Below are 22039 nucleotides of genomic sequence, written 5' to 3'. Positions count from 1 at the left end.
GAACATGGTTGACCGTTTCTACATAAACTTGCAAAATAGAGAGCATTTCCTTCCCGAAACACATGCATATAACTAAACATCAAGCATAAATCATTGAAACCAAGCTAAGGCTCTAATACCTCTGAAAAGAACCACCAACTTTTGGTGTATCAATGCAAGAGTTTTACCTTTTTCAATTCTTTTTCAAAAAACATGAATATAAACGCAACGAAATAAAGTTCAAGACTACCTTGCAAGACTCAATTTCTAATGTCATATGCAATACAAAACAAAACATCCATAGGGTGATAAGATGTATACCTCATTAGAGTGTTTTGTTCTGATGTAGATTTTGAATCTCCTCCCAAAGTAGAAACCGTTGCTCACCAAACAACTTTCGAATAGCTCCTCTAATGACTAATCTAACCCTTGAAACTACAAGGGCCTAGTTAGTCCATGCTCTGTACAAAGGTTGAAACCTACAAGAAAGCCAATGTGCTAGACAAGCCTCTTATAGGTAACTAAGCTAGAATTAGGTTCAAAACATAAATCCCAAATCCAATAGACTCTCTATTGGATTGGTATTAGTACACTAGTAAAAATCAAACAATGAAGTAATGGGAGAAAGAAAGGAAGGGATCTCAAACTGCTTTGGAATGAGAAGAAAAACACAATGGCTGAGAGAGAAAACTTAGCAACAAATGCAAAAATAAAAAACCTTGGGTGTTTTTTTTTTTTCCATCTTCCTTTTTATATCATGTCCTAAAACCCTAAACACTCCCAAATCCAAACAAATGACTAGGAGAGTGAGATGAGACAAGGCCAGAAGAGGAGAGACGTGCCCCAGGCATGCTATTATTTCATTGTAGAAACGATAAAGAAATCGTGCTGAATTGCAACCCTCTTTGTTGGAAACAGTCGATCATTTTTTAAAATGGTTGATTGATTTTACACTACTTAGTAAGAATCGATCAACTGGTTCTACCTTGATTCGATCGACAGCCTCCAAGGCTAGTTGATCGATTATATCCCTTCGTTCCAAGCTTCTGCAAATTGCATCTAGGCCCGCCATTAACTCTTGTTGACCCTTTCATCATTTCATGAAGAAATTGAGGCCTCATTAATTCTTAATGGCATGCCCATCAACTCTTGACAATTGCTCCAATTAATTTAAACCTTACATGTTAACTCTTAACTGTATCATCATTAACTCTTAATGATGATTAAAACTCTCATCGCTTAGTTAACCACTACACTCGGATATGCGTATGACCTTCTAGGTTCCCCACTATTATGCCATGAAATTGTGAAGCGACCTAAGGATGCTTTTAATAAGTGGGCGTATGTTTAATGATCAAATCAAAGTGGGGGTATTTTTTTCAAAGAATAAATCATGAATAAATAGAAAATGAATAATTAATAATGTTAATAATCATGGTTTGGAGGGTAAAATTGTACAAGGAAAAAAGTGTCACATTCCCCTATAAATAGGGTAGTAAAATGAGCAGGCAAGGACTTTTGGCATGGTTCTCGAGAGTTGGGATTTTCTGCCCAGAAGAGTGTTATCTTTTCCTGGGCAGCTTCTTCTTCTTCTTCCCTAGACAACTTCTTTCGGGAGTCACATTTTCTCCACAGTCAATTTCTTCTCGAATGGCTTTTCTCTGCAATCAGCTTCTTTCCTGGGTAGCCTTTTTCTCTCTAGGCTATGTACTCCTTTCGGACCGCACATTTCTCTGCTTGCCGAATGGTTTCTTTTCATAGACAGCTTCTTTCTTGGGTAACCTTTTTCTCTCCAAGTTCATACTCTTTCTTGACTACATGTCTCTTTGTTTTCTTGCATATGCGCATGTTTTTCTCCATGCCAGCTACTAGAGTCTCTTAGTGCCTTTTTTTGGCATGCTTTCCACATGGCGTAGAGAGACTGTATACTCTCATTTCATGCATGCCCACATGGACACGTGACCACGCATACCCGCTTTCACATGGTTGTGCCCCTGTAACGATAACGTTTTAGGTGTCTCATGTGCATTGGCAATTAAATCCAGTGCGTGCGCTTCCCACTTGGCTCGAACCCTGGACCTCTCCTTCCTTGGGTGCACGTGTGACCACCTAACCTGCAAGCACCCTTACTTATATATACGTGGTGTGTTATGGCAGGAAACCAAAATAAAACCTATACTCCTAAAAATTTATGTAGTTGTGCTAGTAAGGATCGTTCCCATAGAGAGTATCTAGCTTAGTTTATGCTATGTGAACTGTAACACCTCCTCGTCTCAAATAACATGGTAAGTTACATCCAGATGCTCAAGAGGTGTTAGGAAACCTTAAGCAGTGAAAACAATGGATCGAACCTGCTAAAATATTTGTAGGGTTCCCAAACAAGCTAAATATGCACAAACCTTTCCTTAAGATAAAATATAAGTCTAGTATAAGAAAAATAAGTACAATCTCTGAATAGTTACAACACTTCTGAATAGGATTATAAGAAACGATAATAAAGTATTTAAACGTCCACAGATTCTTTCCCATATGCTTCGCTCGCTTCCTTAGTTCCTGGCACACCAAACATACTTGGAACGCGGAACGTTCCAAGGGCATCAACCCAAGTTAGATTACATGAATCTAAGTGAGATAGTTTCAAGAAGAGAATAGTTCATGTATGAAATGTAAGTATGCATAAATGAAACCCCCTTTGTGGAAGCCATGCCAGGGTGTTGCAGTCACCCCCGCGCATGCCATGCTCACCTCAAAACACGCATATGTGACTCCAAGAGCCACTCTTGGCGGTCACTAGCTTGCCACAAACAACCACATGCCATGAAGTGATAAAATAAGTAAAATTTCATGCCAAACAAAGGAAGTAAGTGAGTATGTCAACATATAACACAAATGATTCAAGGATGATCAATATGAAGCACAAATGATGTAGAAAACCACTCACACTTGCTGTAGTTCTTGTCGGTTCACCGATTCTATGAATTTAAGCCCGATTAAGCTGCAGTTTCATACAGTTTGGGTCACCAAACCAAAATATTTTTACATACAATCATAGGGAATGATTACAGAAGAAAACCCTCAAAATTTTAGAGCAAGAAGGCCAGCCACCCACCCTCACACGCCACCAGAAGGGTGGCCACGCCCGGCCATGCGCAGCTGTGGCAGGCACGTGTGTTTCACGCGTTGTCTGCTTGCTTCTTACGAATTCTGCTTTCGAAGTTTAAAACGGCTCTAACTCTTTCATTTCAACTCTGATTCGCCTTTCGTTTGAACCTACAGACTCCCCTTTTAGTATACTATGACCCTACAGAAAGAAAAGTGGCTTACCTTTTCGGTTTCTCTTCTATTTTGGCAATTTCCTAGTCTGGTCTCTCTATTTTCCTTCCTTTGCTTTCTTCCCTTGGTTCCTTTTTCTTCCCTTGCTTTTCTCTCTCACTTTTAGCTTTACGTGGCCCTTCTTTCTGCCCTTTATATAGTCCTTCAACCCCAAATCTCTAGATCACACTTAGCTCTTAAGTTAGCTATTTTTCTACCCTAGTAATAATGACTAGCTTTGAAATTTCTCTACTTGATTCTTCCTTTCTTTGAAAGCCTTCCATTCTTCCAATCCCATGCTTCCAATTGCCTTTCACATGGCCTTCAAGACAATTTTCCCTATCCACTTCTTTTGGTAAGCCAATATAATCCTTCCAAGTTTCATTTCTTTTGACTTTAAGGGTAAAAGTAATTATTATCATCATAAGCTTTAAGACTTTTAGGAATAATCCTCCAATCCCATCCTCCCAACTCAAGCCTTCTTAAATAAGCATTTATCATTGCAAATATTCCTATTGTTGGAGACAAGTTATATTTTCTTACAAATTATGATATTTGCATTTAGGTCCTAAATCATTTTCCATTTACACTTAAGCCTAAAACTTTCATAAATACTTTATTGCATCATCCAACTTTTAGATTAAATTTTTTTGGGGTATTACATCCTCCCCCCCTTAAAATAAATTTCATCCCTGAAATTTCCTTAAGTCTCCATAAAGTCAAAGAGGTTTGAATAATTTTGCCGAATCTCTTCTTCCCTTTCCCAAATAGCTTCCTCAATGTTGTGATGTCTCCATAGGAGTTTCACTAGTGGTATTGTCTTGTTCCTTAGCACTTGTTCCTTTGTATCTAAAATTTTGACTGGCTCTTCAGGATAGGTTAAATCTTTTCATAGCTCAATAACTTCTACTGGAATCTTCTGAGTAGGGTCAGGCTCGTGCTTCCGAAGTCGAGAGATATGAAAAACATTATGTATGTTGGACATTGTCGGAGGTAATGCCAAACGGTGCGCAACTACTCCAACTCGCTCCAAGATCTCATATGGTCCAATGTATCTAGGGCTCCACTTCCCTTTCTTCTTTCCTTGGGATATTACTTGAGAAGGTATGACCTTCAAATATACTTTATTGCCTGGTTGAAATTCCAAGTCCCTTCTCCGATGGTCTACATAAGATTTTTGTCTACTCTGAGCCATTTTGATCCGTTCTCAGATTATCTTGATTTTTTCATTTGTTTGTTACACAATTTCAAGTCCTGTTATTCGCCCTTCTCCTACTTCTGTATAGCATAGAGGAGTTCTACATTTTCGACTGTAGAGAGCTTCGTAGGGGGATATTCCGACACTGTTATGGAAACTATTATTATATGCGAACTCAATTAAAGGCAAGTGTTCTTCCCATCCCTTTGAGAAGTCAATTACACACGCTCTTAGCATGTCTTCCAAGGTTTGGATGGTTCGTTTCGACTGGCCATCTGTTTGTGGATGGTATGCAGTACTTATCTACAATCGTGTTCCCAGTCGCTCTTGCAAGCTTCTCCAAAATCGAGAGGTAAATCTTGGATCTCTGTTAGAGACAATGCTGATCGATACCCCATGTAGTCTGACAATTTCCTTTATGTATAGCTGAGCTAGTTTGCTAATCGATTGTCCTGTCTTCATTGACAAGAAGTGAGCAGACTTTGTCAGTCTGTCCACCATCACCCAAATCGCGTCATTCCCCGAGGGTCCTTTAGGCAATCCTGTTACGAAATCCATAGTGATATGCTCCCACTTTCACTCGAGAATTTCCAAAGGTTGCAGCTTTCTAGCCGGTCTTTGGTGTTCAATCTTAATTCTTTGACAGGTATCACACCGAGCCACTTGTCGCGCCACATCCTTTTTCATTCCCGGCCACCAATATACACCTTTCAATTCCCTGTACATTTTCGTAGGGCCAGGATGAATCGTATATTTGGCTCTATGAGCTTCATCTAGTATAGTTTGCCTCAATTCTCATACCCTAGGTACATAAACCCTGTTGGCGAATCGCAGTATGCCATCTGAGAAGCTAAAACTTGGATTTTTGACCTGCCCTTGGTCGTCAACCCACAGTTTCAGTCTCGGGTCTTCCTTAGTGGCTTGCCGAACCTGTTCTAACAGTTGAGAATGAACCATTAGGCCAACGACATAAATAGAAGTTTCTTTAAGAATTACATTTACCTCCAGTTGGCCAAAAGCTTCCACCAATTCCCATTCCCAAGTCATCAGATTGGCCATCAAGGCAGGCTCTTTTCTGCTCAATGCATCGGCCACAACATTTGCCTTCCCGGGATGGTACTGAAGCGAACAATCATAATCCTTTAGAAACTCCATCCACCGCCGCTGCCTCATGTTCAGGTCTTTCTGGGAGAATAGATACTTTAAGCTTTTATGATCCGTGAAGACCTCAAATTTTTCTCCATATAAATAATAGCCCCAGAGTTTTAAGGCAAACACAACCGCCGTAAGCTCCAAATCATGGGTAGGGTAATGCTGTTCGTGCTTTTTCAACTGCCGAGACCCATAGACTATCACTCTTCCATTCTACATAAGAACACACCCTAGCCCTGTCTTCAAGGCGTCAGTATAAACTGTAAATCCTCCTATATCATCAAGCATCGCTAAAACCGGAGTAGAGGTTAGTCTCTCCTTAAGTTCTGTAACATCCCGTTCGAGCGATAGGAAGATCCGGAACAACTTATCCTGATGGGCCTACACGAACTTCCCAGGGGGGTCACCCATCCCTGGATTACCCCAGGTTAAACATGCTTAACTTGGGAGTTCTTTGCCAACATTCAGCCCAAAAGGTATGCAGCTGGTGTTGTTTCCTTTACTTACACTATCCTCGATATATACTAACTTCTCTGGGCTCTCGGGCTATTACATTCTCCCCCCCTTAAGCACATGACGTCCCCGTCATGTGACCTTACAACTGGTCCCAGATCTCTCCCCCCTTGCATGGCCGATGTGAGATTCACCTAAGGTGCCTACACGCACCCCCCATAGGGGCTAAACGCCCCCCTCTGGACTCAACCTCCTCGCTGAGGTTTGCCCCACCACCGCGCTCAGAGGCTCGAGGGTCGGCTCTGATACCACCTGTAATGACCCGATCGAGCGATAGGAAGGACCGGAATATTTTACCCTGATGGGCCTACGGGAACTTCCCAGGGGGGTCACCCATCCCTGGATTACCCCAGGTTAAGCATGCTTAACTTGGGAGTTCTTTGCCAACATTCAGCCCAAAAGGTATCCAGCTGGTGTTGTTTTCTTTCTTACACTATCCTCGATATGTACTAACTTCTCTGGGCTCTTGGGGTATTACAAGTTCCTTAAAACTATGGTCACACACCTCGCTCCATTCAAATTTAATTCCCTTTCGTGTTAATCGAGTCAAAGGTAGAGCAAGGCAAGAAAATCCTTCAACAAATTTTCTATAGTAGCTAGCTAAACCTAAGAAACTTCGTACCTCATTTACTATTTTGGGTTGTGACCAGTCTCTTATTGCTTCGACCTTTGAGGGATATACCGCTATTCCTTTTCTATATATGACATGACCAAGGAAAGCAACTTGACTTAACCAAAACTCACATTTTGAAAACTTAGCATATAACTAGTGTTTTCGCAATGTTTCCAAGACAATCCACAAATGTTGTTCATGCTCTTCTCTACTAGCAGAATAAATTAGGATGTCATCAATAAACACAATCACAAATTGATCCAAATATGGTTTGAACACCCGGTTCATTAAATCCATAAAGGCTGTAGGTGCATTAGTCAATCCAAAAGGCATCACGAGGTACTCATAATGTCCATACCGGGATCTAAAGGCAGTCTTTGGAATATCATCTTTCTTAATCCTTAGCTGATAATAACCAGACCTTAAATCAATTTTGGAAAATATTTTAGCATCTTGCAACTGATCAAACAATTCATCAATCCTAGGGAGAGGATACTTATTTTTTATGGTCACTTTGTTTAGTTGCCTATAATCAATACACATCCTCAGACTTCTGTCTTTCTTTTTAACAAACAACACAGGTGCTCCCCAAGGTGAGGTACTGGGTTGAATAAATCCCTTGTCCAAAAGGTCCTGCAATTGACTTCTGAGCTCTTTTAGTTTTGTTGAGGCTATTCTACACGGGAATATGGATATGGGATTTGTTCCTGGTACAACTTCTATAGAAAATTCAATTTCCTTCTGAGGGGGTTACCCAGGTAAGTCTTCGGAAAACACATCAGAAAATTCATTAACTACTAGTGTCTCCTCAAGTTCCACTTTCTTATTTTCTATTTGCACCCTGCCAAGTACCCATAGGCTCCATTCTCAAGCATTTTGATAGCTTTGAGGGTCGTGATCCACTTAATCCTTTTATCACTCTCTTGTCCCCAAAATTTTTCCCAAATTCCTTGGTTATTTTGAAGTTCTACTATTTTTCAAACAATCAATTCGGGCCTTATATTTGGACATAAAATCCATTCCAAGGATCATATCAAAATCTTGGATTTCTAATGACATGAGTTCAAGTGTAAATTCACTATCACCCAACTCAACCCTTCCTTCCCTATATCCCGTGCTAGTTTCCACTTGTTTCCCTAAAGGAGTAGCCACAAGCATAGGACACTCCAAATCCTCCAATTCCAAATTCAAACTTTGTATCAACGCATGTGAAATGAATGAAAGCATCGATCCAGGATCAATTAACACTCGCACAGGTGTATTGAGAAAGATCAGTGTACCTTGTATGACTGACGGGCTTACGTTGGCATCCTCCCTCGTCAGATGATACACCCGGCCTCGTTGTGGTTCTTGGCCTCCTCTACCTACACCCGCTTGTTTGACTTGCTTCCTCTGTGGATAGTCCCTTGAAAGATGACCGATCTTCTAACAATTGAAACACTTGGGTCCCTTGGGACAATCACGGGCCAAGTGGTCACTCCTTCCACACGAATTGTAACACCCCCTCTCCTAGAACTGACCGAGAAGAGGTGCTACGGGAAAAATAAGATAAACTAACTGATAATCTGAAATCTGATACCATGACTGAACATCTCAATCAATTGGAATAAAAACTCTTAGTCAATACAAACTGAAATGCATAAACTCTTACTGAGGGACAATCCCTCAACTAAAATATAAAATAAGATCTAATCTAAGAAAACTCTATAGAACTCAACAGACTCCCAGACATCTTTTATCTTGAGCGGCTCCATGTACACACACTACTGAACACTGCTGCTAGGCCCCACATCTGATACTCCCCTGCTAGAACCTGGAGGGGTGAAGAGTACAAGGTGAGCTACAAAAGCTCAGGAAGTAATAAGCTGGAAAGAATACTGAAGCTGAATCGAAGAATATCGATACTGATAAATAATTGACTAAACTTGTACTGTATAATCACTGTCTGATTGCATTCATAAAAATGTAATGCGCATAAACTGTAAACTAAATGCAGGTATGCAACTTTGGCTCATAGGCCCACATAATCTGATAATACATACCTGTCTGATCTGAAACCTACATACATAAAAACTGTAAGCACATACTGTGGGCAAAGCCCCTAGCCCCCTGGTTGCCACCAGGCAAGCAACTCATAACTGAGTTGAAACTGAAACTGATGGGATCCCCGCGGACAAGCCGCCTAGCGCGCATAATGCAATGCAATGCTCACATAAATGCTGGCACACGATATGTAGTGCTCCATATAAAGTCATGCTCAATGTTCATACCAAAATGTATGCACATAATGTCACAAAATAATGCTGATCATGTCGAAATAAAATAATGCTGAACATGATATGATCTTCATCTATATATTGGAATACAAAGATTCTATGAATTATGATTTATGGTATGGGTATGATTAACTTGTCATGTTCTGGCTTATGAATTCAATGTTGGAAGGTATTGAATACATTGATTGAACTAAACTTGAATTAGGACTCATTGGAAGCTACATTGGATTTCTGGAAAAGTCATCCGGATATCAGGAAGGATATTCGGATATGATGAAAGACATCCGGATAAGAAGAAGGCTCACTTACATTCAAAGCAAAAGCTATTCGGGTATGCTGGGAAGTATTCGAATATGAACTAGGACATTCGGATATGATTCCGGTCATTCGGATATCTCACTGATGCGTTCGGATATAACTGGGGACTATTTGAATAAAAAAAATTCAACTTTTGAGGGAGGCATCCGGATATCAGGCAAGACATCCGGATATTATCTTGACCTTTCCGGATGTATAAACAAACCATCCAAATATCATACTCGAAGAACTTTAGATACATCCGGATACAATGCAAGGTATCCGGATATTAGAACTTAGAGTAATAAAACTTGCAATCCAAAATGGTTAAGGATTAATAGAACTTGCAATCCAAAATGGATAAGGATTACTGGAACTTGCAATCCAAAATGGATAAGGATTACTGGAACTTGCAATCCAAAAATGGATAAGGATTAATCGAACTTGCAATCCAAAATGGATAAGGATTACTGGAACTTACAATCCAAAATGGATAAGGATTACTAGAACTTGCAATCCAAAATGGATAAGGATTAATAGAACTTGCAATCCAAAATGGATAAGGATTACTGGAACTTGCAATCCAAAATGGATAAGGATTAATCGAACTTGCAATCCAAAATGGATAAGGATTAATAGAACTTGCAATCCAAAATGGATAAGGATTAATGAAACTTGCTCATAACTTCACTGTTATACGCATATATATATATATACGTCTCTGCTTACTGATATAAAATCTGAGAACTCAATGAAGAACTGGAATAATCTGAAAAACTGATATGAACCTGTAATGGAAGGGATTACAGGAAGAATACTTGCCTGATAGAACTCTCTGATCGAACCCTAGAGCGATCCTGAAGACTCTAGCAAGCCTCTGCTATCTCTTGGCCTCTTGGTTCTTCACATGGCGTGAAGAAAAGCTAAGCTAATGGGCTCTATATATAGACATAAAGTCCTAGATCCCTTTCCTTTTATAACTTGGAATCCCTCTCCCAATTGAACTTGGAGACTCTCAAAACCTTCTCCTATTGGGACTAAGAGACTCTTAATCCAATTCCATCTCATACATGGATTCTCATTCTTCTTTAAATACATAGTCTCACTTAATTAATAATAATACAAACATTATTATTAAAACTCTCAAATAATAATAAAACTCAAAAATTACCTTCATGCCCTTACATTTAATTTCCACAACATAAATGCCATTTAAATACTATTCTCTCAATTAAAAATCTAAATTGCCACCTTGGCAAATTCCTTTAACTCCAACATTAAAAAGAGATAAATGCTATTCTTTCCTTCAAAATCTCTAAATTGCCACATTAAATAATTAATTGACAAAATCTCTTAATCAATGCTTCAATAATTAATTAAATAAGTCCTGAATAAATACTGGGCCCTCTAATGGGTCGTTACACGAATAGCATCCTTGAGTTCGGCTTTGGCACGTCCTTCCAGGATGGAACTTTTAACACTTGGGACACCTACTCTAAGGCATAAAGTTTCCTCCTCGGACTCCTAAGTGATGCTTTTTTCCCACGTTCTTGTCCTCGGGTTCCTGTACTTCTGCCTTTAAAGCATTCATTCGCACAAGGTTACTTTCAACTGTTAAAGCTTGCATAACAACCTTCGAATAAGTACGGGCCCCTAAGGAACACAACGCCAGCTGTATCTCAAGTCTTAACCCACTAAGAAATTTTTGAGATTTTGCCTCTTCATCCAAATTATAAACAGGCATGTATTTAATTAACCGAGAAAAGCTATCTTCATACTGGGCAACTGACATATCCCCAGTTTGTTTCAAGTTCATAAATTCTCGGCTCTTTTCCAACTATTTGCATAAAGGAAAATACTTATGTAAAATAATTCCTTAAACTGAGTCCATGTGACAACTAGCATACCTTGTCTCATAGGGCCAGGCAAAGTCCTTTGCATTGTTTGCCACCAGTGGTCCGCCTCATCTCGAAGCATGAAAGTGGCACAAACTACTTTCTCCCCTTCCCCACATCCAATGAAATAAAAAATCTTCTCGAGTTGTTCTATCCAATACTCACTTTCGCTCGGGTCAGCGTTTGCCCTTCCTCAAAAAATAAGGGGACTTAATCGTTGGAACCGATCGATGGCATCTGGCGCCTGAGGAATACTTTGACATGTTGGCTGAGTCCCTTGCATATATGTGACCATGTGTTCCAGAACTCGATCCACCTGATCTATACGATCCCTACTTCCCTGACTTCCACCTTGAGAAGCATTTTCTTGAGACAACTCCACTCTCTCTTCTTGGGGACGTCGTGTCTCCTCCTCCTGATTGCCACCCCTTCGTCTAAGAGTTTGGGATCGACGAGTGTTCACCATCTGAAAAACCACAAAGTTTATAAGAACAATATTTAAGAATCACATGTTTGAATCCATACAATAAAGTAACTAAACTTGTCTTACATAGATCATAATTAAAGCTACTAAAATCCTTAAAGAAAATAACACCACCCTTAGGGTTAGATTAATCACTTTTCACAAACTACCTTTCCTTAGGTCCTCAAATACCAGCATCTTCCAAGGATCTACAAGGTCTTTCTCAAATTTTATCCTCCTTAACACCCATTTTCTTCCATCTAATCTTGTCCAAAATTCCAAAGGTCTACATACACTGTGCATGTCCATTTACACAGTACTATTATACTTCATATTAGACCACCATATTTTATACCACTACCAACTCATTACTTCCTTGTTATACATATGTACCACCACTATTTTGTTACATCCTTGTTAGACACTACTACTTATGCCATCCGAGTTTGCTATACTATCCGTCATTGTTGTTGCCAAAATATAACAATCTATTTTTTATTATGGAGAGACGCAAGGGTCTTGGGAGTCGTGTCTTTGCAGATGAGAATCTTGACAAGCAATTGGATCTGATAAAGGTCCAGATCTGATAATCTGATAGAGCTGATGGGTTGAATAGGCTGATGATTGGGTGGACTGATGATTTGGTGGCTCAAAATGATCAGGTGGCCCAAAATGATCTGGTGGCCTAAAAATGACCGAGTGGCCTAAAATGACTGAGTGACCTGAAGGTGACGAGTGGCCTTGATGACGAGTGACCTGAAGGTGACGAGTGGCCTCAAATGACCAAGTGGCCTACAAAACGAGAGCACAGTTAGGACGCGGGTGGGGGTCCCCGCGTAAACCCTTCGATGCTTAAGTCAGATCTCAACAGAAAATGAGAAATTCTTAGTTCGATAACTCAAAATTGCGTACCTTGAGATGAAGGTGGTGTACCATATTTATAGTGGAGGAGAGAGAGAGGCCTCGTGGTATTCTCAATGAGATTCTCGTGGCCCATTTTGGGAATTTTGGGGCCCATTTGGCTGGCGAGACGGGGGGGACTCGGCTGAATTGATGATCCCGAAGGGCCACTCGGCATGGCCGAGTGACCCCTACTCGGTTGGGCCTAGTTGGGGGAGGGGCCACTCGGTATGACCGAGTGACCCCTCACTCAGCCATGCCGAGTGGACCCCCACTCGGTTGCGCCGAGTGGGGCTTAGTGACTCGGCATAGCCGAGTGGTCTTAGCCACTCGGTTGTGCTAAGTGGTGGCCCACTCGGTCTAACCGAGTGGGGCTTAGCCACTCGGTTGTGCTAAGTGGTGGCCCACTCGGTCTAACCGAGTGGGGCTTAGCCACTCGGTTGTGCTGAGTGGTGGCCCATTCAGTCCAATCGAGTGGGCTCGCTCCCACTCGGCCCTATCGAATGGATTCCCATTCGGCCTGGCCGAGTGGGTCTTCTCAGCTTTCCAACTTCGCCTTATCTCACTAAAATTGGGGCCAACACTTGATCGTATATCCGCTTCACCTTCCTGGGTACATTAATTGCTCCCTGTTTTTTTAGCTGAGAGGTCGGGTAAAAGAGCATATGATCCCAGGAAATGCTGGCACTGCTTTGCTGTCTTTTGCTTTTCTTTCGCAAGATCATTTTTATGTTTTTTATCCTTCATTTTCGGTATTTGTCCCACAACTTCTGGCTTTTTTTTCCTTTTGAGCCCCTTTAAATAGGGCTTCAACTCTTCATTTAATTCTCACCAAGATCAGCCGTGGTGTCTTCAAAACTCAAATTCTCTCAGGTCTCAACGCGTTTTTAGGGTCACGTCTTCATTTTCTCCATTGGGCGAGTGCTCACTAAGCCACTCGGTCAAGATCGAGTGGCCATGCCATGCGACTGGGGGCCACTCGGTCATGACCGAGTGGCCCCCCACTTGGTCATGATCGAGTGGTCCCGGTCTCCCGATGCCTTCGAATGACTTTCAAACGCTTGACTCAGCCTTTGGTTTGCCTTATTCTGATATTATTTGCCTTTATGTGCAGGTATTTTGCTTGTTGTGATCGCTCGCCTTTCCTAACGCAATAAGGTAATGATTTTGAACCTCTCTAATATGTAGAGGAGAAGACCGGCATCACCCCCCAGCCCCGCACACATTCCTGCCAGTTCAAGCTCACGGCTTCGATATGGGGCATTTGAGCAGGTTTATGATGCCACCCCCTCTGGATTTATGATGAGGTATCCTCGTCTCAATGAGCCAGACCCTTCCCAGGTAGATAAAGGCTCCATCGGCATTCACTTCGCTTCATTTGAGGTGGGACTTCGTTTTCCTCTTCCACCCTTTGCCATGGAGTGGTTGTGTCACTACAAGATTGTACCCACTCAGCTTCATCCCAATGGTTGGGCCCAGATGGTTGGTTTTTCTGTGCTTTGCCATCAGAGGGATGTAGTCCCTTCCTTGATGCTCTTCAGTTGCTTCTACCAGTTACGAAGAGCTAGCAAAGATCCTGCTCTTTATACTCTCCAGAAGGTGTCAGGCCTTGAGTTGTTCAGCGCTCTTCCTAACAAGATCAATCGATTTGAGGAACGATGGATAGTGATAGAACCTCCGCCTAACTAGGATGCTCTTTTATATTGGAACCATTAGGATGCCAGCCAAGGGTTTCCTCCATGCAAGGAAGTTCGAGGCGTGTATCACCGTCTAGTAGAAATGTTAACGGCGTAAGGCCCTATCGAGTTGATGAGCCTCCTGACTCTGGAAAATTTTAGAATCGCGAGTTGGGGGGTCGTGACGCCAACTGCTCCTCCTCACTCTTCTACGATGTCCAATCGGGAAATGGAAGAAGTCGGGGAGGAGGAGATGAGAATGCCTGAATCGTCTTCCTTTCCTCCTTTCAATCCTCAGGAGGAAGACACTCCTGGGGGTAGAAATATCTTTCGCCATTACCTTCCCTTTTCCCTTATTGCATTATTTTTCCTCGTTAATCACTTTGTATTAGATTTTGCAGAAATGGCTGGATTGAGTAGACTGATGGAGTTGCGCAGACGCCACCGTGCGGAGGAGGCACGTGTTGCGACAGCGGCCGGGACTTCTACTCATGGGGTAGAGGGATCAACAAGTTCTCGCCCTCCTCGATCTCGCAAGCCTACTGGTGTTTCTCCCATTGGGGTCGAAAGGCGACGTCGCCCAAGAAGTGACCAATCAAGCGCCGAAGTTCCGTCTCATACAGAAAATCCATCACCAATTCCTTTCTCTCATGAAGAGGCCGCTGACATTCCATCTCCTGCTCCCAATTCACGAGGTGGGCGAACCTCATCCTCTTAGTTTGTTGGTGACATGGCCCAAGTAGAGGAAGAGTGTCGCCACCCTGTAATTCCTAACAGGAAAGACCGTCGGTGTCTTGAAGGTGAAAAATCATTGAGACCGCCTCCTATACTTCCTGACCCGGGCGAGGTGAGACACACTATGATTCTTGGGGATTGTACAAAGCTTAGCGGTCGGGACTTTGAAGTTTCCCCTAGGGTTTTAGAAACATATTCTGTTACTGAAGCGGGGATTGGTGCTCGTCTTATCTATTCTACCATTCTCCCTCGAGATGAACGACAGTTTATTGGTAGTAATCATGCCCAGGCCAGAGATGAAGCGGCTTTTGGTACAAGGGATCGTTGCCTCCAATGCCCGGGACAGGGCGTATTGCGAACAGGTGGAGATTCAGATGTCGGACTGGAGGAAACGCCAAACTTCATGGGGCGAAGAGCGCCAAGATCTAAAGGGTCGCGCTTGTCGGGCTGAGACTAGAAAGAGAAATGCAGAGGCAGAGATTAAGCGTATGCAGGATCGGTTGTCCGAAGTTGCAGCTGGTACCTCAGGCCTTCAGGGAGAAATTCAGGACTTACGCTCTAAGCTAACAGAGGAAGAACACAAAAATGCTGAATTGATGACAAGGCATGAAGCACTTTTGCAGGAACATTCTCTACGTCTGTCGGAGTTGAAGATAAGTCTTAAGGATGCTCTTGATATTCGAGCTGAGGCGGTGAAGGAATATCGTCTCTCCATCGACTGTCAAGATAGGAAAGGGAAATACGCTTCCGGCTTTCTGAAATATGGATTTTATCTGGCCCGCGCCCATCTGGAATCCCAGAGTCCGGGAGAGAATTTTCCTGAACTTTTTCTTACTCCTGAGGTTGAAGAGTCTCATCAAGTAGATTGGCGTGTGTATGAGCCAAATGAGCCTATGAGTCCTTCTTCTTACTTGGATTCTTTCTTGGTGGATGACTTAGAAAATTTGACGGGCCCATGGAATCCATTTCCTTTTAATCGTGGGAGAAGAGGCATGAAGGCCGACCCCAATGTTGCTGAAGAAGATCCTGGTATAACTGTTAAAGATGTCCCTCATACGGCAGAGGTTGAGGAAGGGGAATTTCCCGCTGTATCTCCCGGATATTCCTGTCATGTCATTCGGGTCTGCTAAGCGCTCTTCTCGCAAGTCTCGCTCTCGCGAGTAGGCCTTCATTATAGTTTACTTTTCGCTGTTGTGCTCCTCTCTCCCTTTTTTTTTTTGTAAGGAGAGCTATCGTTTAATGAATATTTTCTTCTTCGCCCTACCCGACGTGCTTCGCTCCTTATTGCTTAACTTATTCTTTTATTGTTGGCTTTAGCTATTTAAGGCCAAGACCTTTTCTTTCGTTATTGAATCATGCAGGAAGTGGCGAGTTTGAGCTTATTTTATCTTGTTGCCGAGCAATAGGTGGGTCAACAGGCTTGATCGTAGTTTACCTCGTTGCCGGGCCATAGGCAGGACATCAGGCTCGATCGTAGTTTACCTCGTTGCCGGGCCATAGGCGGGGCAACGGGCTTAATCATACTTTACCTCGTTGTCGGGCCATAGGCGGGACAACGGGCTTGATCATACTTTACCTCGTTGCCAGGCCATAGACGGGACAATGGGCTTGATCGTACTTTACCTTGTTGCCAGGCCGTAGGCGGGACAACGGGCTCGATCGTACTTTACCTCGTTGCCTGGCCATAGGCGGGACAATGGGCTCGATCGTGCTTTACCCTGTTGCTAGGCCATAGGCGGGACAACGGGCTTGATCGTGCTTTACCCCGTTGCCGGGCCATAGGTGGGACAACGGGCTTGATCGTGCTTTACCTCGTTGCCGGGCCATAGGAGAGACAACGGGCTTGATCGTACTTTACCCTGTTGTCGGGCCATAGGCTGGACAACGGGCTGGATCGTGCTTTACCTCGTTGCCGAGCCATAGGCGGGACAACGGACTCATCGTACTTTACCCCGTTGTAGGGCCATAGGCGGGACAACGGGGTTGATCGTGCTTTACCTTGTTGCTGGGTCATAGGCGGGACAACGGGCTTGATCGTATGTGAGTTTCCTTTCTGTAGATGTAAACAAAATGACAATCATGCGCAAACAAGCATTTTTACGTGGTTTGGCTAAATGTGCCTATGTCCACGGTCCCATTTAGGACTTATGTTATTGCAGATATTTTTCCGGGTACATTGTTCGTATACAACTTTAAATAATTCAAATTCCATGTTTTCCCCATGGTGTCTCCCGAAAGAGTCTGTAAGATGCAAGTGTTAGGACCAATCAGTTTTAGAATGCGGTACGGCCCTTCCCAATTTGCTCGTAACTTTCCATCATCCTTTAGCGCGTTAGTTACAACAGATCTTCGAAGTACCAGATCACCTTCTTTCATGGGTCTATTCTTCACCCGAGAATTGAAATAACTGGCTACTCTTCTCTGATATGCAGCTATCTGTTGGAAATGTATGCCCTAAAGACACGCTTTGTTTAATTTATGGTAATGATGTTTCTTTTAGTCAGTTTATGGCACATATATTATTTGCATTTAATTGTTGGAAAAGTGTCCATGCTATTAAGTAAGTGATTCATGTGATGGGTCGTTCTTCACAGTTAGGCATGAATCATGGGTACTTAATAAGCAAGAAAATATTACTCTTGATCTTTTGATAGAACTGGGCATTCTATCATGATAAGATCATTGTGCAATAGATCCTAATGGAGGATGGCTTGCCTTAGCCAGTAAACAGTCCGTTTACTCTAATTGTACAAGCGCATTTGGAATGCGTAGAGTGGACCTGTGATAGAAGCTAATGACAAAGTACTAATTATCATGGAGCTGGTCTATCACTGCTACTACGTGGACGAGTACTCTAATACTTGAGTATTAGTTGGTGGTCTAGTGAACCTAGAGCTATATTCTTAGATTCACTGTAGGTGAGGTCTATCAAAGATCAATAACCTTTTGAGTTGGGAATATAGTTTCTAATTAGCTAAGACAGACTAATACAAGATAGTTTCTGTGATTCACCCCCTTGTGATTGTCCAAGAATAATCAAATAATCCAGGGCCCTGGGAACGTGACTTAAGAGTGTGTGCTTCTGGGTAGCTCCCAGTGATAAGCAAGTACATTCGAGTAGTCACGGATTATTGGACTAGTGATCTAAGGATGGTAGAAATCATTTAGAGAGGTGTTAGTACATTATTCCTTTCTAAATGATGGGTGTTACGCAGAGGGGTATTTTCGTCATTACACTAGTAGGTCAAAGACATTGCATATACAAAATTATTCGTGGGGTCAGTGTTACCATATGGTGATAGTTGGAACACTTAGAATGACAAAATATAGCTACTAGGTAGCAGGGATATTTTGGTCATTTTAGTAGCCGTGAATAATTTGTCTTTTGGTCCCCGGGGTAGCTCGATATAACTCATGTATTATTTAATACATTTGGCTTGTTGGGTGAATTACATTGAGAGAGAATTATTTTATTCAGAATGGTCCATAATTAATTGGGCTAGAATAAAATAATAGTTCATTAATTTTTTAATTAATTAATTGGGCTAACCCAATTAGAAAATTAATTAAATGAACTTGGCCCACTAGGGTTTTAACCCTAGGGTTCTCCCTATATATATTCTCTCCTTGGTTGTTTTTCATCTAAGGGTTTTTCTTTTACTCTTCTTCACCAAAAGAGAAGCCACGAGTTTGAGTCATACCTTTGGAAGATCAAGAGAACGTTCAAGTTCTGATGCGAATGAGCCGAAGGATTGTAGGACAGCCGTCATCTCCACCACGAGAAGAAGCTCCCGCCCATCCTCCTCCTATCGCTTCATTTCGTCCGGTAATCCGAAGGAAAAGTAAGTTTCCTAGATTCTAATCAATACGAGGAAAGTTTTTATTTAAAACCGCTTTCGTTGCATGCTATGTATCCTCATGATGATCCTTCACTATCTTCATGGCAGTGTTATCCCTCTGCTCTTCAATCAGATCCAAATTTTCTCGCAATGCTTCAGAATTCCTCACGCCGTCCTCTTCCTCATATGCCATTAATCTTGGGGACTTAGTTGAAATTTCAATGGGAATTAAAGCCTCTGTCCCATATACCAAATTGAATGGGGTTTCTCCGGTAGCGACCCGACTAGTCATTCGATAAGCCCATAAAATGGTAGGTAGCTCATCTGCCCATGTGCCTCTGGCTCCTTCAAGTCGGGTTTTTAGGCCATGTAATATGGTTCGGTTACTGACCTCAGCTTGTCCATTAGCTTGGGGGTATGCCACTGAAGCGAATCTTAATTGAATCCCTAGGTCGTTATAGAATTTTCTAAAGGAGTCACATTCAAATTGCTTCCCATGATCCGCAACGATAATTCTTGGTATCCTAAACCTGCATATAATGTCTTTCCATACCATTGCCCCCACTTTTCATGTCGTAATGGTAGCCAATGGCTCAGCTTCAATCCATTTGGTGAAATAGTCAGTAGCCACTATTAAAAATTTTCTTTGCTCGGACGCTTAAGGAAAAGGTCCCAGAATATCCAAACCCCATTAAGCAAATGGTATAGGTTGGAACGCAAGTTGCAACTGAGATATCGGGACAAATTGGACCGGGGCGTGTCGTTGACATTTGTCACATGATTTGACTTTCTTTAATGCGTTTGACCTTAATGTGGGCCAAAAGAAATCGGCTCTCAAAATTTTGGATGCTAGGGCTCTTGCTCCCAAGTGTTGGCCACATATTCCATTATGAGCTTCTACCAGGGTATATTCGGCCTCTTGAGGGCCCAAACACTTGAGAAGAGGTGTTGTGAAAGCTCCTTTATATAATATTCCGTCTATGATGGTAAACCTTGAAGCCCGCATTTTAAGCTTTTATACTTCTTGTGGATCATCTAGTAACTCGTTGCTAGTGAGATAACGATAGAAGGGCGATCTCCAATCCACTCCTATTTCAATGCATAATACCTTTTTTTCTTCAATGCTTGGTTGATGTAACATCTCCACAAATACTGCTTTCCTTATTGCTTCTCTAGTGGATGCTAATTTGGACAACGCATCAGCATGTCCATTGAGCGATCTATTTATTTGTGTTAATTGGAAACTTTGAAATGTCTGGGCCAGGTCTTTTACTTTGCGCAAGCATTGAGCCATTATCTGCTCTCGGGCTTCATATTGTCCTTGAAACTGCTGTACAATCAACTGAGAATCACTATGAGCAACCAATCGTGTTACCTCCAATTTCCTTACTATCATCATTCCAGCAATTAATGCCTCGTATTCAGCTACGTTGTTGGTGCTTGGAAAAGCAAATCGCAGAGAATACTCTAATGTTTCCCCCTCAAGGGATACAAGTACTATCCCAGCACCACCTCCCTGTGAACTAGATGCTCCGTCGACAAACAACAACCACTCTGTCTGCTTATTTTCTTCTACCTTACTGGAGTGAGTACATTCCACAATAAAGTCAGCCAGTGCCTGTCCTTTTATAGATTGTCGAGGTTGATACTAGATATCATATTCACTTAACTCAATGGACCATTTGGTAAGGCGACCGGAACATTCAGGCTTTTGCAGAATACTTCGTAAGGGCCGATCGGTAAGTACAACGATCGAATGGGCCTGGAAGTATAACCTCAATTTTCTGGATGCGTTTAACAGTGCCAATGCCACTTTTTCTACCACGGGGTAACGTGTCTCAGGGCCTTGTAATACCTTGCTAACATAATATATTAGACGATCCACTTGTCCATCTTTCCTGATCAATACTGCACTTATGGCTTCATCACTTATCCCCAAGTATATGTACAAGATTTCTCCCGTTTCTGGTCGTGTTAATAGGGGAACTTTTTTCAAATACTCCTTTAATGCTTCAAATGACTTTTGGCATTGCTCTGTCGACTCGAACTTTTTTCCTGCTCTCAATGTTCGCAAGAAGGAGAGCTCTCTTTCAGCTGACTTGGAGAGAAAACGTCCGAGAGCTTCCATTCGCCCTGTTAGTCGTTGAACTTCCTTAGTTGATGTTGGTGGTTCCATATCCAGTATTGCTTGAATTTTCTTAGGGTTTACCTCGATCCCTCTTTGCGTGATCATGTATCCTAAGAATTTTCCAGATTGCACTCTAAAGGCACACTTCGCTGGATTTAACCGCATCTTATACTGTCTAAAGACCCCAAGCACCTGTGCTAGCTTTTCTAAATGGGATTCACCCTTTCAACTTTTCACGATCATGTCGTCAACATATGCTTCCATTGTGTCGCCCGGCAATTTTTTAAAGACCTTATTTACCATGCGCTGATAAGTAGCTCCAACGTTATTGAGTCCAAACGGCATGACCTGGTAGCAGTATGTCCCTTTTTCAATAATAAATGACGTCTTCTCTTGGTCGGGAGGGTACATCATTATTTGGTGGTACCCTGAAAAAGCATCCAAAAAGCTTAGAAGCTGGTATCCAGACATTTCATCTACAAGGCGGTCGATTCGAGGTAACAGATACGAGTCTTTGGGGCATGCCTTATTAAGACTGGTGAAATCCACACAGACACGCCACTTTCCATTGGGCTTCTTAACCATGACAACATTGGCCAACCATTCTGGATATAATACCTCTCGAATGAAGCCCGCCTTTAGCAATTTGTCAACTTCCTCTTCTAACGCGTGAAGCCGATCAGGGGTAATATTTCGCTTCTTTTATCGGACTAGCTTAAACTAGGGATCCACATTTAAGTGGTGGCATATTACCTCTGGACTGATTCCCTGCATATCTTTCGATTTCCAAGCGAACACATCTGAATTTTCTTGCAGGCATTTTGTAATCTCTTCTTTTATATGTCCCAGAAGCTGAGACCCCACATATGCTACTTTCTCAGGATCTGATTCACTAAGATAAATTGTTTCCAATTCTTCAACTGGTTGGGGTTTACGTGCGGCTCCTTCTTCCAAGGATTTATGTATGGCTTTCTCAGCTATAGATAAGGTTTCTTCAGTTCTTTTTCCTTTTGTGGATGACACATAACAGGTTCGCGCCTTCTTCTGATCTCCTCGAACTTGC

At 42.2% G+C, this 22039-nt stretch overlaps 1 protein-coding gene across 1 annotated transcript; it reads right to left on the bottom strand.

Moving 5' to 3' along the window:
• Window positions 1-19863: 19863 nt before the first annotated feature.
• Window positions 19864-21141, bottom strand: LOC127791585 (uncharacterized). Its single transcript, XM_052321568.1, has 2 exons — window positions 20897-21141; window positions 19864-20428 (listed from the first exon to the last, which is right to left on the bottom strand). The coding sequence occupies exons 1-2, from the start codon at window positions 21139-21141 to the stop codon at window positions 19864-19866; spliced, it is 810 nt and encodes a 269-aa protein (XP_052177528.1).
• Between the last annotated feature and the right edge of the window lie 898 nt (window positions 21142-22039).

This window comes from Diospyros lotus, chromosome 15 (genome assembly GCF_014633365.1).
Source record: "Diospyros lotus cultivar Yz01 chromosome 15, ASM1463336v1, whole genome shotgun sequence".
Classification (NCBI taxonomy): Eukaryota; Viridiplantae; Streptophyta; class Magnoliopsida; order Ericales; family Ebenaceae; genus Diospyros; species Diospyros lotus.
The sequence above is the reverse complement of the archived record's forward strand: the minus strand, read 5'-3'. Positions and strand labels throughout refer to the sequence as shown.